Here is a 15,193-nt window from a genome sequence, read left to right on the forward strand (position 1 = left end):
CAATACCCATTTTAAAATAATTAAGGGTTATTTAAAGACTTTACATATTAATTATCCACACCTTTAATTTTTACTGGTTAATAGCTTAGCTTCATCGTGAAGTTCCATTGTGAATATCACTTTATCCGAATGACAAGGAATTGAAGAATAAAAAGGGATGTGAAAAAGAAAAATGATATACGTTGAAGGCTGTTCTTTGGGTTGGATTAATTTGAAATTGAAGTGAATAATAAAACGCTACCTTGCTTGTTTCAATTCACTGCCATATATTCCCGCTATAATGTATATATCCTTCGTTATCTTCTTCCTTTTCTTGAACTCTTAATTGAAGCTATCATTAGCTTTTTCTTCCTTTTTTTTTCACTGAATGTAAGTGTACTACACACCAAAAGAACAAAAAATATATTTTTTTAATTTCAAAATATTAAAAATCTGTAATTAAAATTTTTAAATATCAACAACTTAATGCATTATTTGAATACGAAAAATGTTAGAGGGTCAATAAAATTTAATTTTTTTAATTATTAATTAATTATCAATAATAAAAAATAATAAATTTTGATTACTTTCTAATATTTTTTATTTTCTGATTAACAACAACACATCATTGATAAAAAAGAAACAAATTTAAATGCACATATTTTTATTCGTATAGCCAAGCTAATTGTATATCATCGTGTTTCAGGTGGGTTTGCTAGATGTAATAAAGTGCTTTTAAGAAGGCGAGCAACAGAGAATTAAAGAAATGCTCTTGGTTCAGTCACCAAAAAAAAACAGAAATGCTCTTGGTAAGTATTTTCTTTACAATGAAGTTAGGTGACCAAGTATAATTTTTTGGAAAAGTAGACGAGAACAATGTATACAGTGAACAACGTTAACGATTAAAAAAAAAGGATAAATTAAAAATTAAAAATTAAATTCTTAAGTAATTAAATAATTATTATAAGATTTTAAAATTTAAAAATATTAAAATTAACACATAAATTATTATGTACGGTTACATATTCACGTATTATACGTTTTGCATCTCACTTTTTCAATAGCGTCAGTCTCTCTTATAATTATTCGCAAAGATTTTGACACCGTTGTCCTCTTCACCGTCGCAGCAGATTCTCTTTCAATCTGGATAGTGACGCTGTTTTGCACTATCACCATCATCGATATTTTCCACCTGCGATCTGCTGACTATTTTCTCATTGGATGGCACTATATCACATGGAAATTCACGGTGTCGCGGTAGTACTAATATTTTCTCGACAAGATCACGCTGCACGTGCTCCGCCGCTAGATTGGTTCATTGATCATCGCTTGTATCTACATTCTACGCATATACTTGATCCAAAACTACTACATCGTCTCCTACGGCTTCGGAATTTACATGCTCAACCTCCTCATCAGCTTTCTTTCCGCTCCGGTTGATCCTGAAATTCAGGAACACTACGACGATGTCACTCTCCCCTTCAGGGGCTCCGATGAGTTCTGTCCCTTCGTTCGCCGTCTCTCTTAGTTCAAGTTCTGGTATTTAATAATGGTTAGTTCAAGATGGTCATTTTAGTAGGTATATATGCGGATGGTTATTTTAATTTCGATGTAGATGGCAATTTAATTGGATTGAGTTTGGTTATATACAATTAAAATATGCTAGATGTTCAATTCACTAGATATGCAGATGATTATTTTTGTTCTTAAGTGAATGGTTATTTTCACTAGGAGTGAGCGACGCTGGTAACGATACGTAGCAAGCCAAGTAGCGACGGCGACAAGGAGCCCGGCGGCGCTATTCATTTCCTCCGGAGGAGAGCAACGCTGATGAGGGTCATTGTTGACGAACCAACGACGGTGAGGAGGATCCCAACGGCGACGATGGGGACTGGTTGGAGACCAAGCGACGGCATAGAATTTGGGAAAAAAATTGGTGTTTTGGTAAATTATGGTATAATAAATGGTTAAAATTTTTGAATTATTGAATAAGATTTTTTGGTTGGATAATTTGGGTGGAGTGTTTTTCTTTTTAATTTTATTGGGCCAAATTTTCAACCTATTGTTCACGTTGTTCAGATTCTCCATTGTCTACCTAGCGGAAACGATTATTTTTTTACCAAATCTAACTAAATTACATACACATATTTCTTTTTCTTTTTCTTCTTTCTTCTTCTTTCTCTTTTATTATTATCGTCGTTGTCATCATTTTTTTCTTTTTCTCCTGTATATGTTCAATAAAATTATGGAGCATAAAAATTTTGACATACAACACAAAAATAATTGTGCACAATACAATTTTTTAAAAGAAGACTCCCTCAACCAACAAAATATACAAGTTCAGTGTTAGAAAAGTAAGAGAGAGTAACAGAAAAAGGATTTATGTCTATTCACACTTTGTAGAATGATACAATATAAAAAAGTATTTATAAAAAGATATTTATAGGTGTTAAGAAAATTTAAATAATAAAGATATAATATCCTATAATAAATATTCAGATATGCTAAATAATTCTAATAAAAAAGAATTGATTTTAATATATTCTAACATTCAGAAAAAAAATATATGTTATTACTTGTTCGATTCAATCGTTAATGAGTTTGTTTATTTGAAAATAATATTTTTCTTTTAAATAAAATCTTATTAAAATTGTCTAATTCTCTCTCATCCCATAATTTATGAACTAAGATGAATTGAGGGGGATTTAGTATACAAAATTAGCGTTTTTACCCGTAGTAACATTACGGGAATATAAATTTTTTAAAATTATGTCGATTTTGTTTTAATATTATAGATTATGACATAAAAAATTTATAAAATCAAACAATTTTTATTAAAAGGTCGTAGGGAACAAAAATTCTAATTGGCTAAGAAGATAAAAATTTTTGTAGGTAAAAAAATTAAATAATAAATTTTTAGTTATTATTTTTATGTGAAAGAATATAATTTGTTACTAATAATTAAGAAATTTACCCGATAGATTTCCCACACCCTAAGAAATTTAAAAACCCAAATCGGTCCCAATCTACTTTGATATATGTATGTTCCAGTCCCTATCTACTTTGAGTAAATGCTTCTTTCGGTCCCTAACCATGAACTGGAACGTACATATATCAAAGTAGATAGGGACCGATTTGGGTTTTTAGATTTTTTAGGGAGTGAGAAGTCTATCGGGCAAATGATTAAGGACCGAAAAGGGCATTTACTCATAATTTTAACATTCATTATCTAAAATTTAAAAAAAATTAACGTATATACATTTACATTTAATTAGGTATTAAGTCTATTGTACAAATAAAAATAATTAATTTTCATGCTTATTATTTAAAAATAATATTTTTATCTTTATCTATATAAAAATATAAATAGATATTAGTATAAAAAATTTATATTGATAATTACAAAATTACGTAAAATTACATTTTAAAAATAATTGAATCTTGATTCTAATTGTTGATTACAACATTATTATTCTCTCTAAATTATATGAAATAAATATTTGAATGAAGTGAAAAAAATATAAATTTAAAAGATAAGAGATGAAAATTTTGAAATTAATAAAAAAATAAAAAAGATGTATATAATAATAATATTTTTTTATGTGAATAATATTACAGAAATTATTTTTTAATAATATTTAATTATAAATTTAATGTACAAATACTTTAATTTTATACAAATAAATATTTATAATATTAATTTACATCAATATAAATATTGTTATTTCTAATCATAAATAAAAAATATTTATTTATTTAAATATTATAAATAAATTTATAGTTATTTTCGAAAATAAATAAATATAAATAATTTTTATTTTTGAAAATAAGTAAAATATTTAATAAATATTCACATAATTTCTTTTAAAAAATAAAAATGTTCATTTATTTATTAATATTTAAATTATTTATTAAATATACAGAAAAATAATCCTATTATAAAAAAATTCAAAAAAAATATATATTTCCATTTATATAAAATAAAATATAATTATATTAGACAAAGAAAAATATTTTTAAAAAATATTAATAAAATACAAAAAATATTACTAAGATAACAATACTATATTTTTATATGATATTAACAATAACAAAAATTACAAAAATTTAAATACATAAAAAATAAAATTTATCAACTTACATAAATTGAATTATTCAAATAATTAATAATATATTTTTTGAATGCTCTATAATTAGTAATTACTTATTATTTTTAATCACTACAAACTAATAATTTTTTTTATAACTTTTTTTCTTAACTCATACTACTACTATTACCAACAGACTGTTAACTTTCTCTTCTTTTTTATCGGTAAATATATCCTATCACACTATTAACATACACAATACAGCATACAAATGCATGAATGGATTACGAATAAGCTGAATTTATAGAGCTTCATTCGGTTGCTGGTTAAGAAGGTGGAAAGGCTATCTATGCATACCGCTTGCAACACGCCCTTGTGTTATCGCAGGCTCCTCGAAAATTCGCGAAAATCTAACAATACTTCAAAGATTATGAGAAAACACGCCCACCTTATGATACCAGGACATTGCTACCCGTCTCAACCTGCCACATCACCACACCTCTCACGTGCTGCTGGAGAATTGTCACGCCGCTGACGTATTCTGTCACCACGTTTCCTGCATATTGACCTTGCATTCACATATCCGGAAAACACCCGATCCTCAATATTGAGCAAAAACACGATTGAAAATTTCATATAAAAAATAAATTCTCAATATACATCCTTTTTTTAACACATTGTTCAAACTATCTTTAGCTCATTTAGATGCTATTAAATTGTTAAAAAAATATCTTTTGATAATTTTTTATTTTTTAATGTATTTGATAAAATTATAATATTAAAAATGAAAGTACTAAAAATATAAAATATTTTTAACATCATAAATAAATAAAAAATATTTTTATATTATTATATCTAAATATAATTATTAAATAAAAAAATATTATTACATAAAATATTTAAATATAAAATTATTTTTATTTTTTTAAAAAGATTGCTTAAAAAATTTTGTCATAAAAACTCACACAAATAAGACCTTATTTTAAAAATAAATTTTTAGATTTTTTTATCTTTCTAACATCTTTAAAATTAACTATACAGTATGCATTTAAATTAACTATACAGTATACATCATATATGTTGTAAAGCGAGACTAGAGCTGCACACAGATCAAATCAGATAAGATATAGCCTATAATTCTATTCGATTTGCACTGCACTCATCGGATCAGATCGGATACGATATTAACATTTTTTTACGTTGGACCCGATCCGATTCAATCCGCATATTTGCGGATCGGATTAGATTGGATATCGAGTATATTCACATAATTCAAAAAAATTGTTTTAAGAACCTTTTTGGTTCTAGAAAATTTGTTTTTTCACCTGTTTAAGCCTATTTATTCCTAAAATATTATCAATAAAGTTCTCTTGAATAACAAAAGAAAAATAATAACACAAAATCTAAGTTTAATTATTCAAAGTTAAAGTACAACATAAAAAATTAAAAACAAGATATTATAAAATTCATAAAACAACACACTAAAATTCATATCATATTGGGGTTTACTTTCTTAAACTATGTTATTTATATGAAGTGTGCGGATATATGGATTTGCATATTAGATTCGCGGATATTACTGTCAAATCCACAATCCGATCCTATCATAGTGCGGATCTGATCCAATCCGATCCGATGGCTCTGCGGATCGAATAATATCCGTAAAATTCGGATCGAATGCGGATAATTACCACAGATATGCGAATATTATTCGATCCATGTACAGTCTTAAGAGAAACAACAGATTAATATAATAAAAATAAGATTTTTTGTAAAGAGAGATAAAAAGTTTCTCGTTCGGAATAGTATTCAAGCAAATTTAATGAATAGAATTTTTGGTTCAACTCTTGGTTGTAGAATTTTTTTTTTAGAATATTAGTTTTTTATTTTTAAATTTCAGACTGTTAAAAATTTCAATCATATTATAATAATAAAAAATTGAGATATAAAAATTAAGTATGCGAAAAACTTAATTACCTTTTAATTAAGGACGTACAATAAAAAGTAACTAATATAGCATTTTTGCATTCACTTTAGCCCTTTGTGCACAATTAGTGGCGAGAAAAAAAAAAGATTGTCTCATAAGAAATTGATGTTTTTTATTTTATGTTTTTATTTTTATAGATTTATGGGTATCTAAATTCTCTTTTAAGAATTTGATTAATTTAATTTACTTGATAGTCATGTCTTAAATTGAATAAGAATCCAATAATTTTTTTAATCCTTGTAAGTTGAATACTTTTATATTGTTCAAAATATAGGAGAGATAAATGAAGTTTTCAATAGTAATTAACTAAATACTTTAAAAAAATATGCATCAAATAACATTTACTATCCCTAATAATCTTTAATATATTTTTATATTTAATTTGATATAAACATAAAATTAAAGAAAAATATTTTGCTTAAAAAAAACTAACTTTTAGAATTGAAAAAAAATATCATGATATAACAAATACTTATATTATTTTATGATTTATCACTAATTTTCTTTATATGTTGATAATCAAAACATCAATCCAAAATTAAGATAATAAAAATAATATTTTTTGTAAAGAGAGATAACAAGTTTAGCACCCAAGCAAATTTAATGAATAAAATTTCTGAGTTCAACTCTTAGTTGTGAAAGTTTTTTTAGAATATTACTGTCTTATTTTTTAAATTTCTGAAATTTAATATTTTAATCATATTATAATAATAAAAAATTAAAAATATAAAAATCAAGCATCATTTTACTTTGATATTTGTATTTTGTATTCTATAAGAATATTATGCCTTCCAAATAAATAATAGTTTTTTATTTGTTTTTAAATTTTTTAAAATTTTTAAAAAAATTAATTTTAATTAATAAGATATGTGATAACCTTTTAACTAAACACACTATAAATTACTGATATTTTATAATTTTATAGTGTACTATTAATATTATTGTATCGCTTTTATGTAATGATAAAAAATAAACTTACGAAAAAAGTTTATAAAATTATTTTTTTCTTATATCTTTATAAACCTTTTAAAAAATTAATTCAATAATTATATATTATGTCTAAATTATGTAATAAAAATATAATAAAAAAAATAAAATTTTCATTTGAAGTTCGATTCCTCCATATTAAAATTTATGCATTTGTCCCTTAATATAGAATTCTTGCATTCACTCTAGTTATTTTGTGAACAATTAGTGATCAAAGAAACAAGGTTGTCTTACAATAAATACAAGTGAGATGACTAAATGCCAGTAATTGATATTTTTTATTTTTATAGAATTATGGATATCTGAATTTTATTTTAAGAATTTGATTAATTTTAAATTACTTGATATTTGATGTCTTAAATGGAATAAGAATCTAATAAAAATTTTCAATATTTGTAAGTTTAATACTTTTATACTATTCAAAATATAGGTGAAATAAATAAAAATTTCAATAATAATTAATTCAATATCTTCAAAAAATATGCATCAAATAACATTTATTATCACTAATAATTTTTAATATACTTTTATATTTAATTTGGTATAAACATAAAATTTAAAAAAATATATATTGCTTCAATAAGAATTCACTTTTGGAATTGATTAAAAATATTATTATATAACAAATATAGTTTTATCTCTAATTTTCTTTCTACCTTGATAATCAAAACATCGACCAATAAAAAAAATTAGGGTTAAGTAAGATTTTGGTCCCTAAAGTATAGGTCAAAATTTTTTTGCATACAAAATCGTCCCTAAGATTTAACTTGGATTTAAATTCATCCCTAAGATTTAACTTGGTTTTAAATTTTTTGCCACGGAAGTAGAGACAGAAGTGGATCGTTGACAGTTTCTTTTTCTTCTTTCCTTCCTCTTCTTCTTCTTCCCTTCTTCCTTGCATGAGAAAAAACACTCTCTTTCTCTTATTTTTTCTTTTTTTGTATTTTATAATTTTTTATGGGTAATTTGGTTCAAAATTTTAAAATTTAAGTAAAAATGATGATTTTAAAACTTGATTTTGAACCTTAGAGACGATTTTGTATGCAAAAAAATATTGGAGATAGACGAAATTTTTTTTTAACCTATACTTTAAGGACAAAAATCGTACTTAACCCTAAAAATTATATTAATTAGACAAATACAAAACTACTCCATCATCTGTAGTAGCACTTAGGTAATTGAACAATGAATTTCTGGGTTCAACTCCCGGATGCAGTATTATAATAAGAGTTTAATTTTGATGTACTTACATTATAGTATAAAACATTCTTTTGGATAACTATACACGCGGTGGATCAATATTAAATTTTTATAATAAGAGTGTATAAATATTAAATTTTTATAACGATAAAATAATTGGAAATATAAAAACAGGTTCAATTTTAGATGTACATAGCTCGCATTCCGGTGTACTATATTCTCTCTGCTCCCCACTCTTTTTATATGGGCATGTTCCCCCTATTACTGACTCATTTGAACAATCACTTGTATACATTTATTCTCTTAGTTTTGCATAATTTCTGGCCTGTTATATTTTCTATACTCATTTGTATGAAGTGTATAATTTGCTTTGATTGTGCCCATGACGGTGGCTAGTGTCTTTTATGTGTTTGACAAAGCGCCTGACATCTTTTTTGTGGGAATTATTTGTATGTTAGCTAGTTCTGTGTTTTAGGGTTCTTGATTATGAGTTAGTTTGGTTATTCCTTAAAAAATTGGGTGGCGTTTCATATAATTATATAAATGTTGGATCCTAAGTTTGATGCATTGGTATCGTACCACATGTTTTCATTTGTAAATCTTTTAGACGGTGAGTTGCGTAAAAATATTCTAATGTTATAGCAATACTTGATTGAATAACTTTCTTAAGCCGACAATGTATGCATGTAGTATAAATCGAATTGTTCATGCTGTTAATAAAGTTTTCGTCCTCAGTTTGGAAATTGAGATTATTTTTGCATTCTTTTTTGTTTCGGATGATGAAATTGTGTTTGCAGAATAACAAGAACAAGAGAAGAAAATGAATAAAGATATTCAAGATTGCAATATTCATATAGAGATCGCCGCAACAAAAAGCGTGACATGAGATCCCTTTGGATACAAAGGATTAATGCTGGCACCCACCAACATGGTGTATGTTTTCCATTCCTTTTGTTCTCTTAACTATCAATAATATGACAGACTTTTGAATGAAATATGCTTTGCGGCTGCTAATATTATTTTAAACTTTGGTTATTGATTTAAGGTAAAATCTCAGATGCAGTCGACTTGATAATTGAGAATCGTTAGATAATTTGACTAATTTGACTAAATTTTCATCTAACCGCTCTCAAATATCAACTTCACGTTAAGTCGATTACATCTGAGTTTCCATCTTGATTTAAACCCTTGATAATAGAATTGTTATGATTGCAAACCATGTGGTAAATATTATTTCTAGAATACCCTGGGATTAGTGCAACATCCAGTATGGGGATTCACAAACCAAAATAACAAAAATATTATCCGTTGTCAAATGGGTATAAATACGATGCATTTCCAACCACTAATATTCTGAATATTAAGGTAAACTTAGTCTATTACTCTTCTTATCTTGTGGTTTTAGAGTATGGACATATTGTTCAGCATGTGCTATAACTTGCATAATTTTCTAATACTATTTTTTATCAAACCCTACTTTTTTTTTTTAATTTTTCAGGTCAATTATGGAAACTTCATGCATGGTTTGACGAAGGAGAATATCCAACTCAACAGAAAGGTTCTGTCAGAATTGTCCATGCATGAGCCATACAGCTTCAAGGTAGTGTAGATATATCGAAAAATGCATTTCCAAAAAACAAGAATGTGGTGATTTCTCCGATAAAGGTGCACTACAAGAAAATAAGCTTTTTGCCATGTTTTAAAAGCGTGTTAAAAAGTGCAAAAAAGTGTGTCGATAGCTTTTCGCTACGTTTTTTGAGCTATCGGCACGCTTTTGAAAGGGTCACATCTGCCAGCGTGCCGGTTGCTCTATCGCCACGCTTTTGTAGATCTATCGGCACGCTTTTTTTGTTGGCACGCTTTCATCTATTGCCACGCTTTGGTCTTAACCTATAGGTACGGTTAAAAAACGTACCGAAAAGTGCACATATCGCCACGCTTTTAAAACGACCCAGAATGTTTGCTTTGTGTACTCTTTAAAAGCGCGCCGATAGGGGAAGATATGGCTGCACTTTTTAAATGTGCCAATAGGGTAAACATATGGCTATGCTCCAAAAGCGTGCCAGTTGCCACGTTATGGCCACGCTTATTAAGCGTGCTTGTTGAGCCCAAAATTAAGATATAGCCACCCTTTTTAAACGTGCCCATAAGTTTGGTCAGAATTTTTTTTCATTAATCTTCCTAATATTTCATGCAAAATTCATACACTACTAGAAAATTAGTTATTACAGGCGGATATTTCCGACGGATTTTATCCCACTGAAATACAGACAAAATTTCAGAGGGATTTTTTTGTCGGAAAACAAAAAAAATAGCTTAGCATAAATTACAGACGGAAAAGAGAATCCGTCTATAATTTCATCGAAAAAATTAATTTTTTTTCCATAGAATAGTTACAGACAGATTTTCCGTCTGTAATTAAGTAGACCTACTTAATTACAGACGGAAAATCCGTCTGTAATTTAAAATTTTCTGTCTGAAAATTTTAATTTAGACCTAACCTATACCCTCTTCTCTCTCCCTGGCAGCCCCGTTCAAACTGTGTTTCGAGCTCCATTCATAGATCAAACACGAGCTTCTTCCTCTCTCCCTGGCACGAGTTACTTTTCTCTCCGTGGCTGCTACTTCTGCTTCTTCCGCCGTGGCCGTTGCCGCTGCCGCTGCCGCCGCTGCTTGCATCGCACAATCTCTCTGTCATCCTTTGCGTCCTACGAGATCCCTCCGCTGCCGCTCTCGTCGCAGAGCTCTCTTTGCCGACGCTCTCATCGCATCTGCTCCCACTGGCACCTCTTCCATCTAATCTCAACTCGCTCTCTCAGTTCTTCTTGTAACCATCTCAAATTTCAGGTATATAAATCCTGATTTTGTGATTCTGTTCGTTGTGATAAACCTTAGGGCTCAATTTTTCTGTGCCATTTTTAGGTTTATCATACTCTACTTTTGTGCTTCGTTTGAATCTGCGGATTTACTCTGATTTTGATGAATTTTTTCTGCAATCGAAGCTTTCGTTTGAATCATTTGCTTGGACGAATGTTGAATATGTTCTGTTTTGCTTTGTTCAAGTAATTTGTAATTCAATTTGAGCTATTTATTTGATAATTATTTACAACTTTCATTGTTTGATAATCATTTGCTTGTTATTCAGTGTTACAGCTCAAGATCTTGTTGACACTATGCTTCTAAATTTGCTTCTAAATTTCTGATATCTTCACTCTTAACGATGGATCTGTAACGCCTCTACTCAAGGTTAGGGTTTCATGTCTCTAATTATATGCTAATTATGAGATTATGTTGATAGTAATTGAGATTGTGAATGTTGCAGAGCATGACAGTGCATAATATGTATGTTGGAGAGGGTTCAGACTTTTAAACATTAGCCTGAAAAGAAAATGTGCAAGTTTCATTGAACCTTGAAAAGGGATCGAGATGGGGGGAGGGGCGGCGGGGGGCACCCGATTTCTTCTACAAGGAAGCTCAGCGCCTTGGCTACGTTGCTCGCTCTGCCTTCAAGGTTCTCGAAACTTCTGTTTCTTCTTCTTCTTCTAACTAACTAACTAACTTTGAGTTAACAGCTGGTACAGATACAGAAGCAGCACAAGCTCATCAAGGCTGGCTCATCCGTACTGGACCTCGGCTGTGCTCCGGGTGCTTGGCTCTCCACAGGTACCCTCTCTTACTTGAAACTTACCAAATAAAAGAAAATGGACTGACTTTGTTGTGGCAAAATGCTGAACAAACATTTTATGGAATTAGGGTTCCGAATTTTTGGTGGTGGTTTTGCTCAACAATCACCATTCCTAAATGTAATACAATCAAGTTTTCTGTTATACTTTCGGACATGTGCCCTTTGGTTTCTGGAATCACAACTAAAGATGCAGCTCTGTCAGTGGAGCTAGGGATGCGAGCATTGGATTTGGCTGTTGGCAGAAGAGCTGCATTTTCAGTTTATGCTGACGGTGATGATACTCAGGAAGGTGAGCAAAGCCATGATGATCCATCCACTTTGGCGGAAACTGGAGTGTTGCAAGTTGGTGGGAACCTTCTTATAAAGCTTTTAGAGAGCGAAGATGCAAAAGGTGGTGTGGTTCATTTATTGTTCCAAATTGCTGATTTTTGAAAACAGGATAGTTAATGTATCTTGAGTTAACTAGGTCTTGTATATAAATTCTTGCAGGAAATTTGTTGCTTGCTAAGAGAAGCTTATTTTCAATGCATTTGTACTCATAATTTGGGTTAACTTGGTAGAACTGCTGTTTTGTGTTTTTGTTTATTTTTTGTACCTCCCCGCAGCATTATCTGTTCATAGACTGGTGTAACTTTTAAAACTCTTATTCTAGTTCACTTTCCCTCGTAACATGCATCATCTAACAAGTTGGATATTTACTGTGGTTTCTTATTTTGTGATTGCAGAACAATCTTCATGAACTCTGGGCCCTTCTCAATTTTCTTCTGCCTGAAATTTTTAGCTCTGCTGAAACTTTTGATGAATGGTTCCAAATATCAGGTAAAATGATCTAAATATACTTTACTATTTACTTGTAAATACATATTTTAACATATAAAAATTAATTTTAACAAAATGCTTAAATATAATGTCTATGTCAATATTATTACTCTTATTTGAATATAAATTTTCACTTATGAGTTACCAAAATAATTTAGTTAACTATGACGCTGAAAAAAAAAAGATAAGACTCATTAATCCTTTTCCCGCCTTTGAGAAAAGATTAAGAATCTCACTACAAAAACATTTGGAACGATGTGTCACGGTTAGATAAAAGAGTGAGTAAAACAAGGAAGGATAGTTAAATGATGATAATGAATTCTAAAACTTAGTAATATGGATGAGATTTCAAGTCACCAGTTTTGAATAGGATAAGAGATAAACAGAAACTTAAAAAGGAATATGATAGATATAGGTGAGATAAAAAAGGTGTTTATTGCAATTGTTTCTAACTTTTCCACAGGCTTCAATTATTATATGTATAAATGTTTCTATGATCATAGTGATGCTTATTTTAATCTTGATTCTATTTGGTTGATTTTAGATTTCTGCAAGGACCTGAAACTTAGCAAGGACCTGAAACTTATTTTCTTGTCTTGGACAATATTATTTACTATTTATAATTATAATCATTAATCAATCTGCTGCTGCTATATACTTATTATATACATGTCTGTCTAATTATAGATATATATACATCAATAGTTTGATAGTAGTACTCATCTATTTCAATTCATTTTGGACCAACTATATGTAGCTTCTTGTCATATCAAATCATCAACAATGCGTGTTATTATTATTGTTGCTGTTTTTGTTTGATTACAATGAAATTATGCCATGTGTATATGCTAGTGCATTTTCAACTTGCACTCTGAACTCTTTCTTACAATTGATGCATTTAACTTGTTTTGGATATATACCCAAGTTTTTTACTTTCCGTTACTTCACTATTTCTGCCATTTGTATTTTTTCTTCCATGCTTTGATTTCTAGGGGCTATGGTTATGGTTATGTTTTTACTTCACTCCTAGGGGCTATGGTTATGCCGTGCGTTCTCCCTGTCTTCTACAGCCATTTGATTTTTCTTTCCTTTTGAAATGTATTCTCAAGCTTTGTTTCTTTGTGAATTCTGCAGATTATCCAGTATACCACTCACTGTATGATGATTTCATCTGGATGCAGAAATTTGGAGATCCTATGTCTCATAGGCATGTTGCAGGTTGGTGGCATTCAATTTCCTTTTTCAGTTTATGTCACATTAAACTCCATCTCAGTTAACTCTAATGATATCAAAATGTTTCTTTTGTTTTGTTTTGTTTTCTTTTGTTTTCTTTTGCAGGTTGGTGGCATTCAATTTCCTTTTTCCTTTTGTTTCTTTTATTTTCTTTTGTTCAGGAAATAGAAGCAAGTAAAGGTTGGAGAACATGGAAAGAGTACCAAATGAAAGTGAGAGATGTGAATGATAGACTTATGATGGCTGAACGTGCATTCACTGACAGAGATGGCCTCTTAGGAATGACATGGCATAAGCATTTGGTGAGTATATAGTTTTTTACTCTAAGAAGCAAGTGTTTTCTAGGCCAGTTCCCTCATTCTTCTTCTGACTTATAATATCACATAGTCTCATTAACAAATGCCATGTGAACATTAGATGAATTCTACTGTTTTGAATGAAACCAGGGTTCTAACTTCTAAGAAAGATGAAATTGAAGAAACCAAGCAAGCAAAGGAGAGTAGAAACATCAAACATGGCTGCTACTATTGGAATCACAGAATTTATTGGAGCAGAGATGATTGAGAAGGCAATTTCTTAGTAGATGAAGCTATTTTGTCCAAGCAAGCAAGTTTAACTTGAAGTGGCTACACACAACCACAAGGAGATCCAGGAGGTGTATTTGTCAATGGCTCTGAGCAAGCAAGTCACCATCATGCAATCTAAAAGGAATAGGATCAATATAAAATCTTGTTTGTTTAAATTGTTGAAAATGAAGGAACTAGTAGTGTCAATGAGTAATGTAAATAGTTATAGTTCTGTCAATGGTTTATTTTTTTGGGTATCTTTTTATTGAGATAGTGAGATATTGGCCAATGATGTTGAAAAATAACATCTAATTTTATAGGTATCATGTAATGAATATTATGTTTATCTATATGATTTTTGGCCTCTTTTTTTCAATTTACAGTATGTTTGATGGAAGAAATTTAAAAAATAAACCTAAAGTATTTATTTTGCAATGGAAAAATTTTAAAAAAAATTTATTTTACTTTACCAACGGATTTACAGACGGATTTTCTGTCTGTAATCATAGTGTGAGATGATTTTCTAAGGTTCAAATTACAGACGAAAAATCCGTCGGAAAATCCGTCTGTAATTACAGACGAAAAATCCGTCTGAAAATCCGTCTGTAATTACAGACGGAAAATCCGTCGGAAAGTTCGTCGCCTTTGC

The 15,193-nt window shown here is 29.3% G+C and overlaps 1 protein-coding gene across 2 annotated transcripts; it reads left to right on the top strand.

Moving 5' to 3' along the window:
* Nucleotides 1-10,740: 10,740 nt before the first annotated feature.
* LOC112702265 (probable glutamate carboxypeptidase LAMP1) lies at nt 10,741-14,920 on the top strand. 2 transcript variants are annotated; one of them, XM_072199025.1, is made up of 9 exons: nt 10,741-11,088; nt 11,387-11,487; nt 11,564-11,752; nt 11,814-11,904; nt 12,212-12,317; nt 12,652-12,745; nt 13,880-13,963; nt 14,084-14,280; nt 14,425-14,920. In XM_072199025.1, the coding sequence occupies exons 5-9, from the start codon at nt 12,309-12,311 to the stop codon at nt 14,437-14,439; spliced, it is 399 nt and encodes a 132-aa protein (XP_072055126.1). In that variant the 5' UTR covers nt 10,741-11,088; nt 11,387-11,487; nt 11,564-11,752; nt 11,814-11,904; nt 12,212-12,308; the 3' UTR covers nt 14,440-14,920. The 2 variants fall into 2 exon arrangements, with proteins under 2 accessions (XP_072055126.1, XP_072055125.1); XM_072199024.1 differs by having other exon boundaries at nt 11,564-11,904.
* The last annotated feature ends 273 nt before the right edge of the window (nt 14,921-15,193 follow it).

Source organism: Arachis hypogaea, chromosome 7 (genome assembly GCF_003086295.3).
Source record: "Arachis hypogaea cultivar Tifrunner chromosome 7, arahy.Tifrunner.gnm2.J5K5, whole genome shotgun sequence".
Lineage (NCBI taxonomy): Eukaryota > Viridiplantae > Streptophyta > Magnoliopsida > Fabales > Fabaceae > Arachis > Arachis hypogaea.

Coding starts and splice junctions, on each gene's coding strand:
- LOC112702265 (XM_072199024.1), top strand. Junction 12,746..13,879: donor TGAATGGTTCCAAATATCAG/GTAAAATGATCT, acceptor TGAATTCTGCAG/ATTATCCAGTATACCACTCA. Junction 13,964..14,083: donor GTCTCATAGGCATGTTGCAG/GTTGGTGGCATT, acceptor TTTCTTTTGCAG/GTTGGTGGCATTCAATTTCC.